Raw genomic sequence first — 16,672 nt, 5'->3', positions numbered from 1 at the left:
AGGCAGAAGGGAATTTCACTTTAACCCCTGCATCGGAGAGTTACAATGTTGCTATCACTATGCAGCCAACTACCTGTAGTAGGAAACCGAGTTTCTTATTAATAATATGCCACCTGTTATCATACATGGCACGACTACATAATTGTTACAATTACAATAACACTTATATAAGATATTTATTTATTTATTTTTGTCATTCTCCACACAGGCTTCCTGGTAGTTGTCGTCTCTTAGACATGGTAGCAAATTGTTTCAAATCTCTATAGATTACTTTTAGCTAAAATTAAATCCACTAGTAGTAGCTAGCTAAGGTTAACAGGCTAGGTTAGGCTACTGCCTTAATCGCTAATCATCTTTGTCACTCACAAAATACAAAACAATACAATAATTTCATTGGCAGATTCCTTTTTATTATTGTTTCACAATTGGATAATCCCACATAAAACACACACGTCAACATAGCTACCAAGGATAGTGGGAATGCACTTCAGGAGAAGCGGGAATGGGGTGGGGGCGGGAACTGCAGCAACGCTAATGAGCTGGTGGCTGGGGTGCCGCTGGTGATGTAGTAGCCGATCAGGGGCGCTGGAGGGCAGCAGCCAATTGTCAAAATGCCACCCCAAAATCAAGTGCCGCCTAATCTTGCCTAATGGGAGGGCCAGCCCTGCACCTCTGACATTGCCTAAACAAAACCAATGATTTTCTATGCAGTTCTGATTTAATCTAGATCTAAATTAGGCCCTCATTTTTGTTCAGTTACTTTGAGGTGGACAAATTAACATACGGCTTTACACAAGGCTGAGTTTTATTTACAAATCCAATTAACCCCACATCTCAGTTGGATCTTCCCAACAAACGCAAACGTTCCTACAATATTGGGAAGCTTGATGTTCAAATAGAGACCCAATTTTGTTTCCGGATAATGTTAGCAGGACAACATCCCTGACTTATGTTGGAACCTCCTGCCGACTATCCTTTTTATCCTTCATGAATTTTCGCTCATTTGGGAGTAAATCTTCTCCTTTTGCAATCTTATCCAGAATCTCAGGCTCTCCCTTCATTTTCTTCAACTCTACGATCCGATCCTCAAAGCCTGGCTTGCGTTCGTCCTCCTCTGTGCGAATGAGTATCTCAATGTACTCCACAGTGGACTGAGAGCTTGGTTTCAGGGCAACATCATTAAGTCTCTTGAGACAGTCAGAAGACTGCTTGATCAAATTCATCAGCGCGTCCTCAATCATATGAAACTCATCCTCACGTTTATCCAGCATCTCCTTGGTTTCATTAGACTTGTCCCATGCCTTCATGAAGTTGTCCTTCAGTTCTTGAATAGTCCTTTTCTCAGTCTTTGTTTCATATGTCAACAAGACTTTTTCCCTGTCGTGGTCAGTGGAAGAGCATTTTCCTGGACATTCGGTACAGTTGCCATCATCATCCATCACGGCACAACTTTTGATTTCATCCTCATTTGGGAGGAAACAGCAGGTGTGACATGTGAAATTGCATATCTTGCAGTTTGTTGCAAAGTCTTGGGATAATTTGCTTCTCTTCACCTGCAGCACATTTACCTCAGATTCAAAATCTTTGTTCTGTTTCATGTTCTCGTCCTCGTTCTCCAGACACTGTTTGAAGCTTTTGATCTCACTTAGCTTTGACAGACCTGCTGTGATCTGAGGGGTCAGGTGTGTCAATGTCTTCTCCAGAAGCTCACGTTCTTCCAGAACTTTCTTTGTCAGGGTCAGATCTTTACTCTCAATGCTTTCCAGTGCTTGGAAAAATTTCTTCATCTCCTTGAAAGTTGAACTCCATTGATCTGGACACTGGGCCTTATGATCATCATTGGAATCATCCTCTTCAGAGCTGCTCTCCGTCTCCTTTGAGAACACAAATGAACTGTTGAATTTGAAATGGGTTGGTAGCCCCTTCTTGTTTTTCTTACAAGGCAGATTTGCAGCTTTGATGGCCTCTAGCACCGGTATTTGCTTCCCATCTACAAATGTCACAAGCATCAGGATGTTTTCAGCAACATCCTTTCCAAAGATGGACAGGATGGAATCAAAGATGTATCTCTGGGAAGGACTGAGACGAACAAGTGTTGCCTGCACTACAAAGCAGAGTGCATCAATGTGATCAATCCCTAAAGGATGACACAAGAAATCCTTCAACATCTGGGTGAGCAATTTATCTTGAGCCATTCCTCTGGTGTCTCCGAACCCTGGTGTGTCAATGATGGTCAGAGAATAAGGAATCTGAAAGCCTGGCTGGTTGTAGAGCTCGTATGATGTCACAACCACAGTCTGGCTCTCAGCCTGTGATCTGTTGGTCACCTCATGGATGAGCTTAAAGCGGTAACGTTCTTCCCACTTTACCCCGAGAATGTAGTTTATCATGACATTGACCAGAGTTGTTTTTCCTGCACCTGTGGCCCCCAGAAGCAATATCACCTTGTTATTACCTTGCTCAACTTTCTTCCCAAATCTGTACTGGTCAAAACTGTCACTTACACCCAACTTCTGTTCCAGATTCAGCCAGTGGATTGAGGGGTTGCCCTTTTCCACCTTCTGGGATTTTGTGAGGAACTCCTCACTTTTTGCTCTGGTTGATTTGCTCGTCTTCGGTTGGGGATCAGAGACCCTAAGGGTAGTCAGCACAGTCTCAGAACTGGGTAGACTATTCCCTGCTTCGCCACAGTTAGCAAAGACTCTGATGCTGTATGCAGTGTCAGCCTCAAGTCCTTCCAGTGTACTCTCTCTAGTGGTGGTTTTCATGGTGTGCCACATCTGATTGTCTATAGCCTTTACATTCTTTCTGTATTCAACCACATAACCAATGACTTCAACATCATCTCCCACCATGGTAGGAATGTCCCAGTTCACTCTGATACTTCCCGATTCTATCCTCTTCTTTGTGGGTGGTCCAGGGGGGCTACATGGGCGGGTCCTGAAATATTCTGTCCAGTCACTGGAGAGGCTCACACCAGGTCTGCACACTGCCTTGCAGCTAAAGCGGTACTTTTTGTAAGGGTCTAAACGACTGATGGTGACCTGGTTAGTTGTAGCATCCGATTTCACCTCTGTCCACTCAGAGTCAGCCTGCTCAGCCTGGTACAAAACCTGGTACGACTCCACACAGGTAACACCAAGGTTGGGAGGGTTGACTTGCAAGTGGACACAGTCATGCTCCAGACTCTTGATGGTGGGAACACCTGGCTTTGATGGCAGCTCAAACTGTTGACTCAAAAGTGTCCCTCTTTCATAGACATGGATGGAGGAAGCAGTGAGGTGTTTGTTTGGAATTGATGCAATGCAGAATGCAAGATTTTCTCTGCCTTTGTTTGAATCTTTGAAGTCTAGGAACAGATTTATGGTTTGCCTAGTTAGGGTCGTTACCTCCCCCGAGCGAAACCACTTTTCTGCTGTAGTCTTCCCGGCTGCGTTGGGATTGTAAGGTATCAGTGAAAAATCACTTTTTGATTCTTCCAGCAAGTAGTTCTCCAAGTCTAACACATACTCTTCTTTCTCCTTCAAATAGGAAAATGCAAAACACACTACAAAATCATTAGCTTTATCAAGCACTATTCCATCCAATTCACTGCTTGAGCACACAACTTGTACCTCTTTCATTATGTCAAGGTAAGAGCGAACAACATTCATCTCTCTCTCTCTGTCGTCCAGGTACGTGATCATGAGGTTATTCTGGAATGGAGAACGTTCTTTGCTGTTGAGCATTTTTATCAGCTCTTCCTCCTCCATTCCTCCTCCTCTTATGTTGGGAAGAACCTTGCAGAGACCTTTCTGGAACACCAGCTTGTACTCTGAGCACAAGTCCCTGAACTTGTTGATTTTGGCTTTGAGTTCAGGGAACTTGATAGCCATGTCTTCCTTCATCATGTCCTGGCATTGTACATCAGTATTGTCGAGTCCGTCCAAGAGTCGCTGTGCGCGACGCACCAGGCAAACACTGATCTGCCTGACTAGCTGGGCAGCTGCAGAGTCCAGGTTCTTGAGAGGATAGAGCCAGGCGGTCATGGGCACAGCATGTTCTCCGTTCTCCCCTAGCAGAAATGGCAGGCCAGCATACACCTTGATGGCATCTTCAAATGTGACAGGGTTGTTTTCTAGTGCCAAATCACCATGGAAAGTGCAGTTGAATTTATTGGTCTCTCTCTGCTCTTCCTCACTCATCTTCAAATTTGCCTGCCCTTCTATTGACATTTGAGGGATCTTTTTATTGTGGCCTGCAGGTTTCCCTGGATGTCCTGGTGGTTCTCTCCTGAGGAAACCTCTTGGTCAAAAACGAAAAAGGCCTGCGCTCCAAACAGCAGGGCAGTCACCACATGGGTTGCAGAGCCCTCTTGTAAGACATTAGAGTATTTCACATTTCCTACCCCCAGGTGGTCCATGGTCAACTGCTCGAAGCGAGTGGTGGTACGGTACTGCAGAGAAACCCTAGACTGACGCTTTGAGGTCTTTTTGTCATGTAGGAATTCAGCAGAACCCTTCACACTGACTAAGCCACCAAGGAAACTGGCGTCAAGAGATGCAGACACATTCAAAGCCTCTGACTTGGCTTCACTTGAGTCTGAAGCAATGATTTTGAAGTCAGTGTTTGGTTGTGGACGGACATTGATGTGTTTCTGCAGCATCTCAGAATCCCAGAGAGTGATACCTGCAGTTTAAAGAGAATGACCAAAGAACGTTTATTGTGAAAATTATACTCCAACGTGTACATGTGTAAATATTTCTATATGTAAACATGGTTAAATTCAAATAACTAATTGAAGGTAAATATTTAATTCAAAGTAAATATTCTAGGTGTCAACCCATAGTTAGAAAACCTACACCTCCTACACTCAGAAGTAAAAAATGCTCTGTAGCACCATTTGAACCAGTCTGGAAATGGGTTCTATCTGAAGCTTCTTTCAGGTCAAATAGAATCTGGGTACCAAATAAAGGGTGCTATTTGGAACCAGAAAGGTTCGAGATAGAACTCTATCTAGAATGTTCCCCTACAGCAGTCCTTCTCAAATAGTGGGGCGCGCCCCCCTGGGGGGGCTCGGAGCGATGCCAGGGGGGCGCGTGACCCCGGGGAACATGCTTTTTCTTGCCGCGGGGAGTATTTTTTTTTAACCGAACAAGAGCACACAGCACAGAGCAGGAGATATGAAGTGCAGATAACAAACCCTTAAGAGACACCATGGAAAAATATTTAACAGGGATGAAAAGAAAGATGGAGAGAGACGGAGATAATGAGACAAACGTAAGTCTCCCGAAAGCTAAGACGAGGAAATATGACGAAGCGTATGTAGCGCTTGGCTTCACTGTGACTACGGTGGGAGACGAGGAAAGACCGGTATGTTTACTGTGTCTAAAAATGTTGGCAGCGGACAGCATGAAGCCAAATAAATTAAGGCGTCACTTATAGACATTACACCCCAATCACGCTGATAAGCCGCTTGAGTTTTTTTCAGCGAAAACGTGCCGAATATTGTCAACAATCGTCCCGCTTTGTGAATGCTTCTTCAGTAAACCAGCGAGCACTGTTAGCATCATATAAGGTGGCGTACCAAATTGCTCAGTGCAAAAAACCCCACTCCATAGCAGAGGAGCTGATACTGCCTGCAGCATTAGACATGGTCTCTGTCATGCTGGATGACGCAAGTGCTGCAAACGACCAGTCCAATGACACTGTCGCCAGACGTATAAATGACATTGCTAACAATCTTAAAGAACAGCTGGTAGATAAACTCAAAGACAAACGTTTTGCCTTACAGTTCGATGAAGCAACTGACAGCAACAAAGACTGTTTGTTTATCACTTATGTACGTTTTGACATGACAAACTCCCTGTGTGAGGATCTACTTTTTTGTAAATATGTCAGAGACAGAGCCACAGCTGAACAGCTGAAGAGCTATTCAAAATGCTGGACTGCTTTCTGACTGAGAATGGGCTAAAGTGGGAGAACTGCATTGGTGTTTGCAGTGATGGTGCACAGACCATGGCAGGGATGAGAAAAGGACTTCGGGCACTCATCAAGAAGGCCTCACCTAATGCTGAGTGGACACACTGTTATACACAGAGAAGCACTGGCATCAAGGCACCTTTCCTCTGAATTAAGTGAGGTTATGACTGACATTGTAGGTGTAGTCAATTGTATAAAGACCAGACCACTAAAAACAAGAGTCTTCTCTGCCATCTGTGAGGAGATGGGAGCTGAACATCAAGCTGTGCTGTTTCACAGTGAAGCAAGGTGGCTGTCACGAGGAAAAGTCTTGTCCCGAGATTTTGAGCTCAGAGAGCAGATAAGAATGTTTTTGGAGCAGGAGCACAAGTATGACATCACAGAAACCTTTAGTGATGAGAACTTCCTGGCAAAACTGGCCTACCTGAGTGACATATTTGGAAAGCTAAATTAACTAAATCTACAGCTTCAAGGGAAAGATAAACACCTCCCTCAGGTCACAGACAAGATCAGCTCTTTCACTCGAAAGCTTGCAATGTGGGGCAGGCGACTTGATGAAGGAAATACTGATTCATTCCAGAACCTGCATGAATTTGTTGACACTACTGACTATGATGCCACCTCAGTGATTCCATATATTAAGGAGCATATTTCATCACTGATGGGATTCTTTAAAAAGTACTTCCCTGAAAACAGTTCCCAATATGACTGGGTGAGAGATCCTTTCAATGCACCAGCTCCAACTGGTTTCAGCTCTGCAGAGGAGGACCAGTTCATTGATATGACGTCTGACTCCACATTCAGACTGAGGTTCACATCACAGACACTGAGTGAATTCTGGCTGAGTGTAGAGAGGTAGTATCCACTCTTAGGGCAGAGGGCCATGGGCATTCTTCTTCCTTTTGCAACATCTTATCTTTGTGAGACTGGCTTCTCTGCTGTTGCTGCACTGAAGACCAAGTACAGGTCCCAGCTAAACATTGAGCAGGAGCTGAGAGTTGCAGTATCATGCTTCAAACCCCGCTTGGAAAAGCTAAGCTCTGCAAAACGTGCTCATTGTAGCCATTAATCCTGACTTCCTCATTTTGATTTAAAAAAAAAAATCAGCACAAATTGTTTTATTCATTTTTGTTTTATAGGTCAAAATGTTTCATATATTGTGCTCCTGAGTTAATGTTGCTGATCAATTTGAATTTATTATTATTTATTGATTATATTTAATTTTATTTTTCAGTATCAAATGGTCAAAAATGTTTACAGTTTAAATAAGGGCTGAATTTTTTTTTAAATTTCAGGCAAATTGATGCACTTGAAGTCTTTTCTGTTACAAACTAAAAAAAACAATGTTAATAAAGTTATTCTTTGTTGTAAGTTGATCTATATATATATTTTTTTTCTTTAATGTTAATAAGGATACAATGTTATGCAGAGGTGTACTTATAACAATTTTATAGACAAATGATACTATTTAGAGTCGCGGCGGAGAGTTGGGGGGCGCGAAATGTTTACTTCTTCCTAGGGGGGGGGGCGTAACAGAAAATAATTGAGAAGCACTGCCCTACAGGGACAAATAGTGCCACATTACACTCTCAGAAGGAAAAAAAAAGGGTAATCTTTGTCATTGACAGCATTACTACAATATGAACACTTCAAAAACAACCTGCATGACATCACTCTTTTGTCCCAAGTGCGTCCTCTAGCTTTTCTTACTCTGTGGTAACCATAGAGATGCACCAGAAAGCTAATCTCTCTCTGCAATGGCCGATTCTGTGACAGCATCATAGAGGACTTTATTGCCCAAAAGCCTGTTTTAGCATGGGCAGCTCCATTCAGGACTTTCACCATTTTGAAGTAGTCAACTGGGAGATACTTCCTTTGGGTTAAGGAAGGATTACATAATTCAATCTGGGTCCTCTGGAGGGATCAGACAGAATATAATCGCTGCCAACTGGTGAGGTTAGCATAGCGCTAACTTATGCCATGTTATCTGATGGGACCAGCTACAATTTAGCATTCTGTCACGTGCAAGTAAATCAACAATTTTAATTAGCTGAGACTCATTTTGACCTGGAGAAACTGTTTAAATTTAAATGGTTGCTTATGTTCACAAGTATGTCCCCAATGTCTTCAACTTCTATGAGTGTATTAGCAGTTTGTAAATAAACTGAAAAGGTGCATATCACCACCTACTGTGTGAAGTGTGTACAGTATAGTCTGAACAGGTATAAAGCCAAGGTTGGTGATTTACTGACATCTGCAGTTATGGAATGTCTGTTCAGGAGTGCAATTCATTGGCTGACCCCTCCTGCTGATTCTTCCTAAATCCGTAGAAACTACTTTAAAATGGTGAAAGCCCTCAATGGTGTTCTCTGTGCTAGAACAGTGTGCCCTCTATCCAACTCAGTGGTGGAAACACTGTCAATGAATTCAAGATGATGCACACTGATTACCTCCAAACCAAAGAGGAATAGTTTCCTGTACCTGGAATGAGGACATCTCTACGACAGTCATACAGCATCCCCAGCTGGAAGGGTCGGCCCAGAGCGGCTAGCTCGATGGTCTCCGAGTCAGACATGACTCAGTGTTCTGAAAACATATCAGAACTGGGGTTACTTCAGCAGCCCCGGTATTAGAAAATTGCAACAGATAATATGGCTGTCAACATAAAAATCATAGTTCTTTTGCTCATTGCCCAGACAATGCAGCGTGTGTAAATTATCACTGATACAGTATGTTATGCAAACATTTGAGTCACTCACATCTTTGTTCTCCAGTCTTGTTGTTCTTTCTGAACAGGAAGAGGACTCTGGAGCCCTAACGATTGGTGCTCTTATTTCTTTGGGGGAAAAAAACAAAGACACTGAACATGTTGATGGTTTTCTGGTGGACATAATACAGTCTTAATTAAAACAATCCACCTTAAGTTGACTTAAGTAATGTACCAAACTGAAAAAAATAGAGGACATATATTACAAATGTGAGTAGAAAATACAGAAGTTTCTCTACACTCTGGATTTGTTTTTCAGCAAAACAGCAGCCACACCTCTTGTTTTGGCATACAGCTTAGCTTTTTGATGAGGCTGGTAACCCTAAAATTCTAGAAGGACTGTCAGTCAGCGCTCTAGATGATATTCACAGGATAGTTTTGAAAATGTATTTGGAAGCTATATATGGTTTACATGTTAACAGAATAACCTACAATGTTTTTTCAGCTTTACTCACAGGACAATGGCATACAACCCAGCGTAGGCATGGCGTATAGGCCTAGTGTTTTCATTTTTGTTGAAATGTTTTTTTGTATTCATTCAGGTTCACAGTGCGGACCAAACCAAGGTTTGGTAGGTATACCTGTACCGTTACAGCCCTATCCTAGTATACAGACACAACCAGGTCAACTCAACTGTAAAGAAACATTTTAAATGTTCACATAACAACGCAACACAACTCCAAACACGACAGATAAGAAGCTACATAGCCCCCTAGGCTATATGAATATAAAGAGACTTGAGCCAAAGAAAAATGGACTTGTGGAATGGAATGAGTTATCAGACCTCGTCAATTCTACCATTACGTAACATTTGAGGACACAATTTAAAGGCCTATGTATTTCATGTTTTGTTCACTGTACAATATAACCACAAGGCTGACCATCTTTCCCCCCTCTTTCTGGCTGCCCTCCCCCTTCTTGCAGGTTCACCTCTCAAAAATGCAACAATAGAAAAAGTAGCTAAATGAATAAAGAGTAAAAATAAAAGCACAATTACATTATTTCACAAATTTAATAATGGGCAGTTCTTCACAAATAGTCACATAGACTATATGGAAATAACACGAGCCAAGCATGTTTACATGTAGAATGATATAGGTTATAAGACCTATGATTCATTTCATTAGTTCTACTACCTCAGCATTGCTCATTTTATAAAGGGTTAAATATGTTGTAGTGAAGTTCAGCTTCAGTCCACAGGGTGGCGCTGTGTCACTGTCAGAAGATATGTGCTTCAGTCAGAAAAACATTTGCTCAGCTCTTCGTTCTCAGCTAGCTACGAAGCTAGCTAGCTACAGAAACGAAACCCATCAAATACACTTGCTGGAAATAACTACTTTTCCTAATATCATGACTTCTATCAACATTCTTAGCTTGCCCATTCACTAAATATACTGTTAAATAACTCAGACTGACATCCAATACCTTTAGGATACTGACAACGCTAACTTATTAGCATTAGCCTACCCTTATGCTGATGGGGACTAGTTAGCTACCGCCAAACATGCAGCCAACTGCTGCTGCACTGCCTTTCTGGCTGTTCTACCCTCTCCACCTCATTCACTACTAACTCAACCTGATCACTTTTTTTTGCCTCTTTAAGAAGAATTTCTGGAGTATCCATATTTGCTGTGTTATGCTGAGGTGTTTTACTGAGTGATGACATTGACATCTAACCGGTGCTGTAGAGGTGGGGGTTAAGGGACAGGAGTGGTCCACTGTGTTATATCTCTACCAAACACAGCAGACACTGAGTCACACCAGGGGCTTCTTGCAGTGCCTGCTACTGCCTAGCAAAGTATATTGGATAGTTTATTTTTGTCATTAAAATGTGCATAGCGCAAGTGATGAATCCTGAATAAAATGTGTGGATTTTTCTGTGTCAGAAGAGATCCGGCAACAAGGCATCAATAGAATCTATTTATTGCAAAGCTACAGATTCTCAGATTCTCAGATTCTCAGATATTGACAGGCATTGGTTTTGAAAAGCATTTGATGGCAGCAGCCAGGTAAACAAAACCAAAGACTGCTAACAGGGCTATTAAAATCATTGTCATTTGTGTGAACTATCCCTTTAAGCACATCATTTGAGGAAAATAAAACAGGCAGTGCAATTGTAGATATTAAAAGTACACAATGATTGTGTACTTTCTCCAATAATTCATTGTGGATAAATTAACTGTTTATGCCCTTGTCTCTTAATATTTGAATACATTTATACAGTTCTGTGATCTCCTTTTGCATTTACTTTTTCCTGCTTTATCCTGGTCCTTTCATCCTTCTCTCGCTGTCTATTGTGTTCTATTAATTTTAGTCTTTGGATCTCGATCTCCCGTCTTCGTTTTTCTTCCATCTTTTTTTTCTGTTTCCATTCTCACTTTCTCAGCAAGGAGTTGCTTGTTTTCCTCTTCAGTCCTCCTCTTTTCCTCCTCCACTTTCTGTTTTTCAGTTTTGGCTTGATCGAGGTCTCTCTCTGCCTTATCCGCTCGATCTTTTGACCAGTCTCCACCCATTCGCTTGTTGGTCTCTGACTTTCTTAGAGATGATATGAAAATAACAACAAAAATAGACAGTGAATGCTTTTGCTCGCAAAGCAGTAATTTTGTACTGTCTGATTTGTGAGTTGACCTTCGTGCCTGCTCCCATACCCTAATATTCTGTATTTCTTTTGACTCATTTGAATACAGTCAGACCAGAAAAGCCACATCCCAGAAGGGCAGATAAGCGGAAACCCTGATTAGAAGCACCTGCTGCTCATCTGTTTCTTTACAGATGTTGTCACTACACACTGAAGGCTGTAAAGCCGACACATCTGTGTGCAGTGAAAATTACTAAAAACATAGAATAATGAAGAAAGATTTATGCGACAACTTACACCAGCGGGTTTTACGCACCAGCCAAGCCTCTGGGAGAGCGCGATGGTTCTCTTTTGTTCAATAAAGCATACACATTATTACAGCTATTGTCCGGGATTGGTACATACATATTTAACAAAAAATATATAATTACATTTAAATTAATGACACAGTATAGCCAGCAATTTGAAGAATATAACTTATAAATACGTCATGAGCTTACGATTGTTTATTTTGGGTTCTAATGGGGAAAAAGACACTTATTTTACTCCATTGTTTATAAATATAAAAAACCTATGTATAGATTCAAAAGATGGTTAAAACTATAATGCAGATGTCATGGACTGTCAGTCCTGGCATCTGGAGCACATTCTTGAATTTGAGAGGGGTTACATTTCCCTAGCCCCATCCCTCAGCTGCGGACCACAATAAGTGGTGGGACGGACAATGTTATTTCTCAACTATCAATTCAAGTAACAATTAAAGCTACAATTAAAACTACATTTGGTGAAACAGCGCCTTTGATATTGTTTTAGTGATGAAACGCAGGAGACAAGTTGTGTCAGATGGAAGAAAGGTGTTCTTCCTTTGAAGTAACTTCGTTGTTGTAATATTCCAAACGGACGTGCCAGTTTCACCAAATGCGGATTGTAGCTTTAATGATTGGACAGTAAAGGTTTTGCTTAGCAACCATTTAGGCTTATCGAAATGAAATAAGGGTTAGTAGCCTACCTTAAATCAACGAAGCTTTCCGATGGATGTCAACCAGACAGAAATCACAAGTAGATGTACAAAATAGAAGCCAAGTAGAGCCCATAGGTCGGGATGTATCTCTACCAAGATGTAGACCGGGAGTGACACCCTGTTTTATAGACCAAATCACAGAGTTTCTAAACCCAGAGGTGCAACATCACGAGACTTCCAGGAACGCTTGTGAAACAGACTGAACAGAACATGCCGGGATTTGGTGCTTGAGAAGTCAATGAGAGAAGTGAAAATATCTTCCTTAGTTGTTCATTTTCACAAAATCAAAAGGAAAAATCTAGATTCGAGACAATTTCTTAAGTAGTTGAACATGTTATTTCACCAATCTCGTGAAAGTAATAAACTGACACGTTTTAATTTTAGTCAAAAACAAGTTTATATCGAAGGACTACCTTTGATTTTCCTGCTTGCACATGCGCAATTCGGCGCAAGATGACCATTAGACCCGATGACTTGCTTCTACGCCTGAGCTTTGACAGCCAACGTCGCCATGACATCACCTACAAGTGTAGTCGCGGATTTGAATAGGATAATCATTTTTAGCTTATCTTCATACTGTATTGTCTTTGACCAAATCTCTCTTTCTTGTAATATATGTGACCACCCCACCCAAACACTCTTCTTGTAAATCACATGACTAAAGGTAAGCCTCTGACTGCAGTCCGAATTCAAAGGGTGCATTCCAAACATGTAAAAAACACCCTCTCCCCTCAAATTAAGTGGACACTTCAAATCAAATCAAATGTATTTGTCACATACACGTGTTTAGCATATGTTATTGCTGGTGTAGCGAAATGGGTTGTTTTTACAGGGTCAGCCATAGTAGTACGGTGCCCCTGGAGCAAATAAAGGTTAAGTGCCTTGCTCAAGGGCACATCGACCGATTTTTCACCTGGTCGGCTTGATTATTCAAACCATCAACCGCTCGGTTACTGGCCCAACGGTCTAACCGCTAGGCTACCTGCCGCCCTGATGACATATCATGACGAATGATGAGTTGACACTTGCAGGGCAAGGGGCGAGGGAAGAATGAATACATTTTAAATGGACCCCGCCCTTGCCCAGAAATGTGTCACTAGTTCGTCCCACGGTTGTGTTTTCTGTCATCATGGAACCACCGGTAGCTGTTGTGTGTGCCTTATATGCGACACAGTGAATGATGATTGCATTTCATGTTTTGGCTAGAAGACAACACATCCGCAGACATCGAATGCTAGCCATCGGAGGATATCAGGTAAATCGAAAACTACAATGTATAAATGTGATGCCAGGACAAGTTGTATGCTCTAGCTAACGTTTCCAAAAGCTAACCAAACAAAAACATCATTACTTTTCCGATATGTGCTTGTGCTGTCGTGAATTAGTATCACAATTTCTAACTTATTTACATTCATTTTTACTTGTATGTTGACCTCTCCATATTGATGTCATGTTTTGGCAGACTTTTCTTAGCGGATGTATAATCATCACAAATTGAATTATGGGGCGTTTACGTTGTCAACTTCCCTTGCTTGGCTAATTGTTTGGACCGAAGGCAAAGATGGCTGCAGGGATTCCCCGAGGGTAAGTGGAGGAGGGTGTGTCTTTTGTGTTTCAATCAATCAAATGTATTTAAGAAGCGCTTTTACATCAGCCGATGTCACAAAGTGCTATACAGAAACCCAGCCTAAAACACCAAACAGCAAGCAATGCAGATGTAGAAGCACGGTGACTTGGACAAATTCCCTAGAAAGGCAGGAACCTAGGAAGAAACCTGGAGAGGAACCAGGCTCTGAGGGGTGGCCAGTCCTCTTCTGGCTGTGACGGGTGGAGTTTATAACAGTACATGGCCCAGATGTTCAAACGTTCATAGATGACCAGCAGGGTCAAATAATAATAATCACAGCGGTTGTAGAGGATGTAACAGGTCGGCACCTCAGGAGTAAATGTCAGTTGGCTTGTCATAGCCGATCATTCAGAGGTAGAGACGGCAGGTGCGGTAGAGAGACAGAGCTGAAACAGCAGTTCCAGGACATGGTAGCACGTCTGGTGAACAGGTCAGGGTTCCATAGCCGCAGGCAGAAAAGTTGAAACTGGAGCAGCAGCACGACCAGATGGACTGGGGACAGCAAGGAGTCATCAGGCCAGATAGTCCTGAGGAATGGTCCTAGGGCTCAGGTCCTCCAAGAGAAGAGAAAGAGAAAGAGAGAGATAGAATTAGAGGGAGCATACTTAAATTCACACAGAACACCGGATAAAACAGGAGAAATACTCCAGATATAACAGACTGACCCTAGCCCCCGACACAAACTATTGCAGCATAATTACTGGAGGCTGAGACAGGAGGGGTCGGGAGACACTGTGGCCCCATCTGACTATACCCCCGGACTGGGCCAACCAGGCAGGATATAACCCCACCCACTTTGCCAATGCACAGCCCCCACACCACTAGAGGGATATCTTCAAACCACCAACTTACTACCCTGAGACAAGGCCGAGTATAGCCCATGAAGATCTCCCCCACGGCACGAACCCGAGGTGGGTGCCAACCAGGACAGGAAGATCACGTCAGTGACTCAACCCACTCAAGTGATGCACCCCTCCTAGGGACGACATGAAAGAGCACCAGTAAGCCAGCGACTCAGTCCCCGTAATAGGGTTAGAGGCAGAGAGCGGGGAACCGGCCAGGCAGAGACAGCAAGGGTGGTTCGTCGCTCCAGTGCCTTTCCGTTCACCTCACACCCCTGGGCCAGACTACACTCAATCATAGGACCTACTGAAGAGATGAGTCTTCAATAAAGACTTAAAGGTTGAGACCGAGTCTGCATCTCTCACATGGGTAGGCAGACCATTCCTTAAAAATAGAGCTCTATAGGAGAAAGCCCTGCCTCCTGCTGTTTGCTTAGAAATTCTAGGGACAATAAGGAGGCCTGCATCTTGTGACCGTAGCATACGTGTAGGTATGTATGGCAGGACCAAATCAGAAAGATAGATAGGAGCAAGCCCATGTCATGCTTTGTAGGTTAGCAGTAAAACCTTGAAATCATCCCTAGCCTAATCAGGAAGCCAGTGTAGAGGCTAGCACTGGAGTAATATGATACATTTTTTTTTGTTCTAGTCAAGATTCTAGCAGCCGTGTTTAGCACTAACTGAAGTTTATTTAGTGCTTCATCCGGGTAGCCGGAAAGTAGAGCATTGCAGTCGACTAATCTAGAAGTGACAAAAGCGTGGATACATTATTCTGCATCATTTATCGTCAAAGGAATGAGCGTTACACCGAGGCCTGTACTCTGGAGCGGGATGATGGAGTCTTACGTGAGCATCGCTCCACACTTCTTCTGCGTGCCGAAACCACTCATCTTTCGCAGGAGCTTCAGTCTGGCCCGGGATCCACGGAGCCAGAGCCGGCTGAAATCCCAAAACCCACTGGAAGGGGGTCAACCCAGTGGAGAAGTGACGTAGTGAGTTCTGGGCGTACTCTGCCCATGGAAGAAATCGTGCCCACTCATCCTGCCGGTCCTGACAGTGAATCCTCAGGAACCTCACGAGCTCCTGGTTCAAACTCTCCACCTGCCCGTTTGACTGAGGCCGGTACCCGGAAGTGAGGCTGACCGTGACCCCGAGCTTCTCCACAAAGGTCCTCCATACTCGTGATGTGAATTGGGGGCCACGGTCGGAGACAATGACAACATACACTCAATTAATATTTGGTAGCATTGCCTTTAAATGTTTAACTTGGGTCAAACGTTTTGTGTAGCCTTCCACAAGCTTCCCACAATAAGTTGGGTGAATTCCTCCTGACAGAGCTGGTGTATCTGAGTCAGGTTTGTAGGCCTCCTTGCTCGCACACGCTTTTTCAGTTCTGCCCACAAATTTTCTATCGGATTGAGGTCAGGGCTTTGTGATGGCCACTCCAATACCTTGACTTTGTTGTCCTTAAGCAATTTTACCATAACTTTGGAAGTATGCTTGTGGTTATTGTCCATTTGGAAGACCCATTTGTGACCAAGCTTTAACTTCCTGACTGATGTCTTGAGATGTTGCTTCAATATATCCACATAATTTTCCATCCTCAAGATGCCATCTATTTTGTGAAGTGCACCAGTCCCTCCCGCAGCAAAGCACCCCCACAACATGATGCTACCACCTCCATGCTTCACGGTTGGGATGGTGTTCTTCGGCTTGCAAGCCTCCCCCTTTTTCCTCCAAACATAACGATGGTCATTATGGCCAAACAGTTCTATTTTTGTTTTGTCAGACCAGGGGACATTTCTCCAAAAAGTACAATCTTTGTCCCCATGTGCAGTCGCAAACCATAGTCTGGCTTTTTATGGCGGTTTTGGAA

The 16,672-nt window shown here is 43.0% G+C and overlaps 1 protein-coding gene across 1 annotated transcript; it reads right to left on the bottom strand.

The window, feature by feature from the left end:
• Positions 1–388: 388 nt before the first annotated feature.
• Positions 389–4,224, bottom strand: LOC123742505 (uncharacterized). The gene has a single exon (XM_045717421.1). The coding sequence runs from the start codon at positions 4,212–4,214 to the stop codon at positions 948–950; it is 3,267 nt and encodes a 1,088-aa protein (XP_045573377.1). The 5' UTR covers positions 4,215–4,224; the 3' UTR covers positions 389–947.
• Between the last annotated feature and the right edge of the window lie 12,448 nt (positions 4,225–16,672).

Source organism: Salmo salar, chromosome ssa04 (assembly GCF_905237065.1).
Source record: "Salmo salar chromosome ssa04, Ssal_v3.1, whole genome shotgun sequence".
NCBI classification, from domain to species: Eukaryota; Metazoa; Chordata; class Actinopteri; order Salmoniformes; family Salmonidae; genus Salmo; species Salmo salar.
This window is presented reverse-complemented; position numbering and strand designations above follow the sequence as displayed.

What these genes read in the sequence shown, in the direction of transcription:
- LOC123742505 (XM_045717421.1), bottom strand. Translation starts at nt 4,214, where the DNA reads ATGTCAATAGAAGGGCAGGCAAATTTGAAGATGAGTGAGGAAGAGCAG.